Genomic DNA, 10,277 nt, shown 5'->3' with positions numbered 1-10,277 from the left:
CTTTTACTGCCCAACTTTCTACAAAATAATGGGATATATAGTGGAGAATATCATTGATGTGGTAGACATGTCTCCTCGTTGGCTATTCTCCAAAAATTTCGTTAATTGCTGGAGTTATTGGTATTTCTCCGATTCTTAGGTGGTGGTGGTGGCTGATATTAAACTGGAACTCCTACTATATCACACTACAACCTCACAACTGTTTAATCTATAGCTCAACAAAACTAACTAGTAGTAATGAATTTTTAAGATCCACCGGCCTCCCAATCCATGTTTCCTGGCCTCCCGTCTAGTCTCGCCTATCTGGGCAGCCAAATCCTCGATCAAATGGAGATGGAAGAAAAAGGAGGTTGTCCATGTACTCCGTAGAGTGCAGTACCATTCACATTTCCTCACCACCTCATAATCAATTAGATAAACATGTACTCCGTAATAATTCCTACGAATGCTCGGGTACCCTACCGTGCGCTCGGACGGTGGGTCGTTGAAACAATAGTATGGAGTAGCTTTGAAATCGAAGCAGCATCAGCGACATTTCGAAGCAGAGAGGGGAGCTCCCATGTCAAGGTGGTAGAGCCATGGGGGTGGAAAGGTGACTTTGTAGGGGTATCAAACCCTGCTGGCTGAAACAATCTCGGTCAAAGCCAAATACTGTTCAGCGTGACGATTCTGGAGTTCATAAAGTCTCCTGTCAGAGGTTTCACGGACCGGCCTGGCACGGTTAGGCCCCCTGAATCTGCTTTCTCTGTCAGCCTTCGGTTGCCCTTAGTGACAGTGACAGCACCCACAATTGCTAATGTATGATAAGTGTCTGGCATGTATCTTGTCGTCCTGAAGGTAGTTAACTGCCTTAGAAGAGCGTTTGAGGAAATTCCCTTTTCGAGAGTACGATGCTTCAAAAGTAGCGCTAGGGTTAGGATGCCTTATACCCATATATGAAGGGATCGCTGAGAACCTTGGACCTAGCGGAGACGGATAGGTGACGAGAAAGACTGAAGAGACAGCCTGAGGAGTTTGGCAAGTGTGTTGACGCATTGAGGCCGTATTTCAGTTACTATAAAATACATGGGGTTGCGAACAACTAACATAGTCCTGCAAATTTATATACAGTATTTGACATTACTTTTGCATCCACCTATTTCCAGTGCATTGCTGGCATCAATGCATTGACGGATATGATAGCACAACAACTAAAATTAAAATTTGACCGAGGAGAAGCCAGACATCCGTCTTAAGGCTTCCACTCCAGCTCCACGCCGAAAGTGCTATTCGACGCGTCGCGGAAAGAAATTAACGGGTCACCGCTCTTTGCACATTCTACAGTACGTCCAATACAGCTCATTCCTGCGAATATCCATGGATGTCCAGGGTGTGCCTAGAGCCGCCCGCCCATTTTCACACGCGATTGTTCTCCGCCTGAACCGAAGCTCGAGCTTAGGATTAGACAGGAGTCCTTTTTCATTGTCCCAGTCCCTGCTACTAACCAAGATGCAAATGAATTAACCACCAACATTTGCACTTAGGAATAGATCATGAGTTTCGTCTCTGGAGCGAACTTCGCCCACCGAGAATCAATTGACATCTTGATCGCGCAAACCTCTGTTGTACATGCTCTTCAAAGCGATTTCCAATAGATTCATAAAGCGATCCTCTTCAATAAAGACGTCGTCAGACTGCCAATCATTCTTCGAGTCATTGGTCTTATGTTCCGCCGCATGGCTGCTGAAGTAGTTGTGTCCCATTTTTTTGGCAAGGTTCCGGAAACCTTTGTGTTTTAATTGGGGAGGAAGTATTTCGGCGATTGTGGAATGCGGCGGGAGGAACATCCCATGTGTCAGGCCTGCCCCATGCACGGCAGCGAGGATGTCACTGCGACGAACAAGTTTTATTTGCTCCCTGAAGGGCAGCGCAGCCAAGTCAACTAGATTAACCTCAACAGCTGGGAATTTGGCCTTTAGACGTTCGATATATCGCTCCTGATTGATCAAGCGCCTTTTTTCTCTACGGTCTATGAACGTGAGCACAAGCGGGCTATCCCCAGGGCGAGGGTCGTCTCGGATATTATAGAAGTTGAGCACTCTTTTGGCAAAGGTTTGCAGAAGCTCCGACTGTTCACATTGAATTGGTTCCCAATGGTTCTGCCAAAAGGGACTACCCCCTCCTGGCAAGGGAACTATGATGTTGTCCAGGTTGATCTGTGCGGTGGCTGATATGTCCTTCAATCTGATCGTTGGCTGCTTCGCAAAGAGTTTCCACAGATCAAAGTAAGGGCCGTCCAGGAGGTCATCCAAAATAATAACTTGGGTATTGGCGATATCCTCTGGCATAAAAAATGGGAGGCTCACGGCTTTATTTTGAGCCATCCTCATGGTGTCCAACGTCAAGGTGAGGCCAATAATTTCCATGAGAGAATGGAAAACGTTATAGTGACTATCTTCGCGTTTAATGAGGATCGAAAAATTCCGTCGTCCATGCGGAAGCTTGTGGGAAGGTTTTTCTTTCCGGTCAAAACGCACAAAGTTATTGAATATTTGATGCGGCCCCGTCCCATACCAGTATGCCGGAAATTGCTCAAATTCCGGCACGCCCTGCCTTGACTCCTCATCACTTAATGATCTGAGAGAACAATCTAGAATGAATTTCTTTTGGCTGTGGTCGAAGCTCGCGGGTCCTGAAATACAGAATGAATCTGTTCGCCCTCCTGGATCGATCTGACTATGAAAACAGGTAATGCTTGACGCAGAGCCGGCATCACAATAGCTAGTCTGACTCTTGGCTAGATTTTTCAAGTACTCAAGGTCAAATCGTTCAGCGCAAAAACGATCCTGATGTGGCGCGCTTGACGTTGGTAGGTAATCTCCGGGAGGAGACAATGCCATAGATGGACTATCAGCGGGCTTGGGGGAATGGTCCTCATTTTGGGCTGGATGCTCTTGATAAGGGGCATCTTCTTGAGGCGCACTCCTCGGGCCCTGGAAGACAATGTTTTGTCGGGAATGCCAACAGAGTGTGAAGAATATAAAAGCAGCGAGGCTCCCAGCGATCACATAACGCCGTCCGCGGAAGGTAGAGGGCATGCTGGCTGCACAAAAATGACAAGAGGCAGACTAGAAAGTGGATAACAGCACTTTGTGTCGAGATATAAGAAGCCGTGCTGAGGAAGAAAGTGCCAGCTCCCATGTTCCGATACAGGCCCCAAAGTTTCAGCGTTCCCTTGCATTCCTGACAAGGCTTGTACTGTACATGTATGTACAGTACCTGGCCAATAATCGTGGCTTCAGGTCAAGGGATCTTCATCGGCGCTAAAGACGGGAAGAGGCTAATAATAATTAATGGGGGCTGACCCAATCCTGAGCGGTTTGCCAACTGTTTGCTGGTTGGGTTTATCAAAACTTTGACGCTGGCTCCCACCTCGCTGGCCCTCAAGCATACCGATTTAGATACAACTTCATATTCAGGAGCGCATCTGGAAGTACCGAACACATTGCTGACCTTCAGCCAATTTCGCCCCCCAAAAAAGCCATTCTATCCCTGGCAGCCCGTCAGCACTAAGGGCCTAAGGTCCAATTTGATGCGTGGTGAGACTCGGAAGGCATTTGGCATCCCTGTATTTACATCCATGGAAAGAAACAATTACACCGGGGGGCACACGTTTTCTCACTTTCCCAAATATTTCTGGTTTGGTATATTAAGGTGGCTATTGGTTAATTTTCGCTCTCGGCTTCCCTTGCTTGGTGCCGACAAAACACAGTGCTTGCGCCCCTGACTGCCCAACTTTGAAGATCCTATTAATATGTTTGATACATCCCATGTCCGAGAAATTGAACATCTTCTTTCCCCTTTCTTGTATATACAAGGTGAACATTGGCATAATTCCGATCTTTTTCTTAAAACTCTTGCGCCCGATCCAAACCCCTTTATATCGTTCAGTCCCTTCTTTGAAACAATTTGCCGCAGTAAAAAACTGTCTACCACGACCTCGTTGGGATATATCAAAGAGGTTACAGCAAGATGGATCCAAAGGGCGACGCGGTCCCCTTAACATCAGTTTTTACTCCTCCATCTTCCTGCTCGTCGAGTTGGACTTATGAAGAGGCATATTACAACAGCGTAACTGGCGGCCTGCTGATGCAGAACGCCTTCAACAAGCGCGACCCCAATTGTTTCCCCCCTTTCTTCGAAGGGATAGGACGAGGACAGATTCAACAGGTGTATAGCCCAGGATACTGTCCCCAGGGTTATACCTCTCCAGTCGCGACAACAAATAACGCGGTAACAACTGCAATCTGCTGCCCGTCGTACGTCCGGCCTAGATCATAAGATCCACCGCCTTCCTACGAGTCAACAGCATCACTAATATATGTATGACCTTCTGCAGGGACTATACTTACTTCACAACCCTCACGACGATAAACTTCTACTCCAAAACAACAATTTTTGCGGGCTGCATCAGTACCTTTCCTGAATCCAGCATAACGACCGTCCTCGCCCGCACTGGCCAGGCTAGTCTTGCACACTCGGTCGTCACAGGCCCAATAACTATGTGGGGTCAGGCGATTCTCGTCCAGTTTGAATCGAAAGACCTCTCCATGTACTTGTCAAACACCATCACCACTTCCAGTTCTTCTACGAGCACCACTGCAAGCCAAACCTCGACCCAACCAACCCCGTCCCAACCAGCAAATAACAATCAGCCTCCACCAACTTCTTTGCCCCCTTCTAGTGACGGCAAGGAGCCTGAACTCTCCGCCGGCGCTAAAGTCGGGATCGCTATCGGTGCCGTCGGCGCTGTAGGGATACTCATAGCTCTAGTGTTTTTCATCCGCCGCAGCCGCCGCCGCCGCCACCACCAACTGCGACCCGTCGATGCGATTCAGGAGCTAGACACAGGTGCTCCGCGGAATGGCTTCTGGCCCCAGAAGTTCCAGAGCATCCCTATACATGAGATGCCCACCTCATGAAGCAATGGACGGGCACTCTGAAGCTGTGCGTATACCTTGCACATGCAACGCACATAGAATAAGCCCAGGGAGACTTTGTGGGTATCTATCACGAACAGCGCGCCTGATTTTTGGGGGATTCGGCTGACGGGATCGCTAGATTCGCGAGGGGTTTAAATCAAAACAAATCAAAAAAACAAAAAAAAAAAAAAAAACGGCGTTTGTCCTCTCCGTCTTTTCGTCCATTAACCAATCCCGTTTTCAACGGGATATTGCCCAATTCATGTCGTGGCCCCACTGACACCATCCATCGCCCACGAAGTATACGACTCAAATCAAATCTGAAAAACTTTGCTCGAAGAGTTCTTAGGAGTTCCTTTTACTCATGTCATCCAGGGAGACACGTGGGCTGGCCACGGGAACGGGGAACTTTTTCCCTTTTTTTGAAGAAAAACAATCGAGTTACCCCCCCCCCCCCACCCCTGGCCCCCCCCCCCCCCCCCCCCCCCCCCGGAAAGAGCATAAACCGGCGCACATTCGATTCATATCGAACGACTTTGAACCCCCCTGTTTTTGTCAGCCTCGGCAGAGTTGTCCCCTTTCCATTTCTTACATGAACCGAGACACAAACCGGTCATGGACGGATGGATACCTGGAAGTTCCCTTGAATCGTTCCCAGCCTAACGCCTCCTCCTCCTCCTCCTCCCTCCCATCCCCCATCCCATGGATGAACAGGGTTGAAAATGGGGACAAGTCCGGCTCAACGAACTTGTTCCGATTCGAGAGAATTGGAACCACGTTTGGGGTAAAGTGCACGTGACCGTTGAACCATCCTGCGCATAACCACCATATTTTTTTTACCGAAACGGGTTTTTCCTTTTTAACTATAACTATACATGTACATACATTAACATATTTTGACCTCCTAATTACTAATCCCTCTCTCATATTTTCCATAATAAATCATATCCCATCCCTGTCATACGGACAAAAAAAAAAAAATGGAATATATTCTTGGCTGTTCGGCTGGATATAGCATGCTTTCGGCGAGCGATTGACGGACTGTACATACAGCTAATAAGTGAACGAGTGAGTTACGAGGTACTCAGAAGAAAATAATTGGAAGGGAATAGAACATCAATTAATGAGATTAGATCCTGGATAATAGTTAGTATATCATATATATATACTCCGTATATAGGGAAAGCAAATAGTTAAAAAATCAACTGTCATTCCATAATCGTTAAAACCAAAAACACATTACAATAACAAAAAAATGAAAAAATGAAAAGGATAAGAAACACCATGTAATGATTTAAATATCCCCCCATCCCAAAAAAAAATACACAACACGCACACACACACACACACACTCACACACACACGCATGGATGAATCATAATCATATGAGAAAAATCCGAGAACCCTATCCATCCTTCCATCCTTCCATGCCACAAAAAAAAAAAAAAAACAACCATAGGCCCCTAATCCATGTTCCTCCTTGCCTCAGTCCATAATCCTTCTTCGCCCAGTCAGTACTTCCACCTGCCGGGCCTTCCAGATAAAAATAGAAGGGGACTTTGATGATGCTCCAGCTAAAACAGGAAGAAAAGATAATAAATAAAACATATAGAAAAGGCCAACGAGACAAAAAAATAGTATGCCCACTTGTTCGATGTTCGATGATTCGATGCTCGTTGGTTGACTCCAACGGTTCATGGGGCAAAAATGGCCTCAAAACAGGTGCAGTAGATAGATACCCCACCAGAACAAGAACGAAACCAGAAGAAAAGAAAAGAAAAAAAGAGGAAAGAAAAAAATCCGAACGTACAATATGGAAAAATAGCACCAACCTCCTAAGATGGCGATGGTTTAAATAATAGGCAGGGGAGGTTGAGGCGGTCGGAGACATACATAGGAGCCAGCGGTATCCGTCAGGCGAGTTGAAAAGAGAACAGGTTATATAATCGATGATGGTCATTAGGGTTTATCATCATTTCGTCGCGAGAGGGGAAAAAAAATCCAAAAACAGTTCAAAAGATGGTACGAGATGATATGATATGATATGATATGATATTTGAGAGAGGAATCCAAAAGCAACCCAGAAATGTAAACAGGGGAAAGGGAATATGAACAAAACAAAAAAAAATAACTGACAAAGAAATTTGATGAGATAAGATGAAGTGAGATGAGGGGGAAATAATCGTTGTAACATTGATTCATTCGAGTCGTAATAAAAAGAATAACGAAACGAAAAAGAAACAAACAAGGGGAAAAAAAGGGGAAAAAAAGATGAATAAAATTATGAATAAAATAGTAATAATTTGAAGAGGAGAAATGGAAGGAGAAGAAGAAGGTTAGCTTGTTCTTCTTCATCATTCAGCACGCAACCGACTCATTTCGCGTACCGTGCGGTCGCGGATACGTTTCTGGATACACATTGGGGTCTGCGGGTCCCATTCTCGGACTGTAACTGTAACTAATATCCTCTTCGCGGAATCTGGGCGCATATCGGATATCACTCTCGGGGATTATTATCTTGGGACGATCGTATTGGCCCGGTAAGACCTCCCCAAACAAACCATCTCGGTTCAGCCCACCTGGTATGGGCGGTGGGTTGTGCATTGAAGGCATGGGCATCGATGGATCGTGACGCGCTGGCATGAATGTAGGATCGATTGGGTAGTTGTACGTTCTAGATCCGGAAGGATGCGGTGGGGCAGGCATGGACGGGTGGCGGGTTGGGGACACGCTCTTGTTCCGCCTGTACAGACCAGGATTTGGTTCGATACGGACGGCGCGGTGAGATACATATTCTTCACTTTCGTCAACGACGGTGTATCTGCCAGGCAATGGAGGGCTTGATCCCGAGTGCATTTCTGGAGTACCGGGGCTTGAATACCCGGAGTCCTGGGGTTCTCTCATTTTTGAGGGTCTGGTCGGCAGAGTTTCGGACCGGCGGAATAAGTTTGGAAATGGCATGGTCTCCGATCGGCGAGGAGCATGTCGCTTTGGACTGGGTCTAGTAGAGATCGGGAAGGGAAATCTCAAACCTGAAGGTGCGGAAGTGGCAGTCTGTAGAGTAGGAGGACGTGGAATAGGGTAGGATTTCAAGGGTGGATCCTGGACGTCGGCAGATCCTCTACGATCCTTTCCTGATGAGCTGGGGCGTACAGAGTCTCTGGTTCGAGTCCTACCTGAGGAACGTCGGGGTGGTGTTTCGACATGTGGGCTATAGTAAGCAGAAGGCGAGGGCCACGAAGTAGACGGACGGCGTTCAGTAGTTTCGTATGAATATCCACTGTTTTTCGACCGTTGAATATACTTTTTCGCATCATCTAGTTTCGACGAAGACCATTCATCGGAATATTCCTCATCTCTGGTTTGCTTTGGGTCTGGTTCACTCGAATTTGACGTGCGTTGCGTCCGAATATCCTTAAATTCAGGTTCCGGTGTTTTTGGGGTGGCATAGTATTGATTATCCGAATCAAACCCATTTTCATCTTCAGGTTCGCTGACCACGAAAGCTTTCGGGTATTTCTCTGAACGTTCCCGGTCTTTTCTCCGCTCTTTGTCTCTATGTTTTGCGCGGTCGGAGCGACTCGATTTCACGGATTCGCGAGTTTCACGTACACGTTCCTTGCTTGAACGGCTTGATATTGGAGGGTCGACATGTCTGGACTTCTTCTTTTCCTTTTGCTCTGTATTCTGCTTCCGCTCGTATCCATCATACTTCCTGGAAGAGGGTCGAGGTTCTTCAGAAAGAGGGATGTCGTCAAAGAAGCTACTTTTAGGCACGCGCTCCTCATAGACTGCCCCGTTTCGATACTCATAAGATTTGGTGAATGCTGAAGGTCGGTGGTATGAAGACGAGCCTGCGTCCTCAGTAGGGAATGCCGATCGCTTTTGCAACTCAACTTTGTAGTCATATTCCGCTCGTTTCTTGTCATCCGACAGTAGCTCGTAAGCCGATTGAACTTTCTGGAATTCGGGTATGGCCTCTTTGCGCTGGTCTTCGTCTTTGATTTTGTCTGGGTGGCACTTCAACACCAGTTTTCTATGAGCGCTTTTAATTTCTGCGATAGTCGCATCCTTAGTGATGCCCAGGGCCTTGTATGGATCTAGTATAGCCTTATCGGACATGTCGTGGGAGCGTGGGAAGTTGTGGGGAGAGGTGGACTGGTTCGCAACGAAAGATGGATGGGGCGGTTCCAAACGAAAGGTAAAAAGTAAAGTTAGGCGTGCCGATTGTGGTTGAGCTGTGGTAAGTTCCCGTATTATAATTTTAAGTAAGGGGTAACGATGACGACAGGTCGAGCCTCAACAATGAGCCATAATTGCGATGAATTATTCTTTGTTATTTTGACGATGATGGAGGTGAATTTGAAACGTGAAACTGTCCAAGGAGGACTTCGGTTGGAAAGTCTTTGTGGTTTAATTGGCCTTGGGGTGGTGGAGGTGGAGGAGGAGGTGAGGTATGACGGTTTGAGAATATGTAAGACGGAATTAAGAAGTAGGAGGAAGGAATTGAAAGAGGAAGAAGAAGAAGAAGAAGAAGAAACAAAGAAAGAGGCGGTGATAAATGAACAATGATAAATAGATGAAGAAGTGAGAGAATCGTATGACAACTACGCAAGTCGCCACGAGGAAGAAGCGAAGAAGCGGGAGTTATCGAGAGCGATGTTGGTCAGTGTCGTCGTCGGCGAACGGGACGACGCGGAGGAGTCTTTTAGCTGGACGGGAACGGGGAAACACACCCACGCTGAGACTGCGCCACGGTCCTTTGCGAAAGGGGTGAGAAGGTGCGGGCAAACTTTGGAAGAATGTGGCCAAAGTTGCAGCTGGGAGCTAATCAAGAGAAAGAAAGAGAGAAAGAAAGAAAGAAAGGGAAAATTCCAGAGCCACGCTGGAAGAGCGTGGAAGGCGAGAAATGATGAGTAAGAATAGTCAAGCCAGGGATGCGGGAAAATATGAAAGCAGTGACAATGGATGTTGTCGATGTAACAGGAAATAAGAGAGAGAGAGAGAGAGAGAGAGAGAGAGAGAAAGATTATAGAAAAGAAGATAGGAGAATGCTGCAGAGAGAATTCTAGTTACTAATAGTAATAATAGAAGAAGAAGAAGAAGAAGAAGAAGAAGAAGAATGATGTTGAAGATGGGATGTGATGATGGGGTCAGGCCGGCGCCTGCAGAAGCGGTGAAGCAGCAAACGAGGAAGAAGCAGAAGAACAGCAGAAGCGACGAAAAGAGGCTGGATGGAGACTAAGAGGGTAGTCAAGTCAAGTTCAAGTCAAGTCAGTCAAGTCAAGATAAGTCAAGGACATGTACAAGGGCTAG

General features: G+C 46.8%; 3 protein-coding genes across 4 annotated transcripts; 1 reads left to right on the top strand and 2 right to left on the bottom strand.

The window, feature by feature from the left end:
- Positions 1–375: 375 nt before the first annotated feature.
- Positions 376–3,544, bottom strand: BDBG_07400 (DUF563 domain-containing protein). The gene has a single exon (XM_002621952.2). It carries the CDS (start codon positions 3,075–3,077, stop codon positions 1,572–1,574), a length of 1,506 nt encoding a protein of 501 aa, XP_002621998.1. The 5' UTR covers positions 3,078–3,544; the 3' UTR covers positions 376–1,571.
- Positions 3,376–5,441, top strand: BDBG_07399 (uncharacterized protein). The gene is made up of 2 exons (XM_002621951.2): positions 3,376–4,298; positions 4,379–5,441. Exons 1-2 carry the CDS (start codon positions 4,012–4,014, stop codon positions 4,959–4,961), a joined length of 870 nt encoding a protein of 289 aa, XP_002621997.1. The 5' UTR covers positions 3,376–4,011; the 3' UTR covers positions 4,962–5,441.
- Positions 5,442–5,927: 486 nt separating this feature from the next.
- BDBG_07398 lies at positions 5,928–10,158 on the bottom strand. Of its 2 annotated transcripts, XM_031723070.1 has the most exons (2): positions 6,772–10,158; positions 5,928–6,097 (listed from the first exon to the last, which is right to left on the bottom strand). In XM_031723070.1, exon 1 carries the CDS (start codon positions 9,081–9,083, stop codon positions 7,320–7,322), a length of 1,764 nt encoding a protein of 587 aa, XP_031580151.1. In that variant the 5' UTR covers positions 9,084–10,158; the 3' UTR covers positions 5,928–6,097; positions 6,772–7,319. The 2 variants fall into 2 exon arrangements, with proteins under 2 accessions (XP_031580151.1, XP_002621996.1); XM_002621950.2 differs by having other exon boundaries at positions 5,928–10,158.
- Positions 10,159–10,277: the final 119 nt, after the last annotated feature.

Source organism: Blastomyces gilchristii, assembly GCF_000003855.2.
Source record: "Blastomyces gilchristii SLH14081 genomic scaffold supercont1.19, whole genome shotgun sequence".
Taxonomy (NCBI): Eukaryota; Fungi; Ascomycota; class Eurotiomycetes; order Onygenales; family Ajellomycetaceae; genus Blastomyces; species Blastomyces gilchristii.
Note: the sequence above shows the minus strand (reverse complement) of the source record. Positions and strands in the feature narration are given on the sequence as shown.

Bases quoted from the DNA above. Each gene is read 5' to 3' on its own strand.
- BDBG_07398 (XM_002621950.2), bottom strand. From the start codon at position 9,083: ATGTCCGATAAGGCTATACTAGATCCATACAAGGCCCTGGGCATCACT.
- BDBG_07399 (XM_002621951.2), top strand. From the start codon at position 4,012: ATGGATCCAAAGGGCGACGCGGTCCCCTTAACATCAGTTTTTACTCCT. The intron at 4,299-4,378 runs GTACGTCCGGCC...GACCTTCTGCAG, and splicing joins ACTGCAATCTGCTGCCCGTC to GGACTATACTTACTTCACAA.
- BDBG_07400 (XM_002621952.2), bottom strand. From the start codon at position 3,077: ATGCCCTCTACCTTCCGCGGACGGCGTTATGTGATCGCTGGGAGCCTC.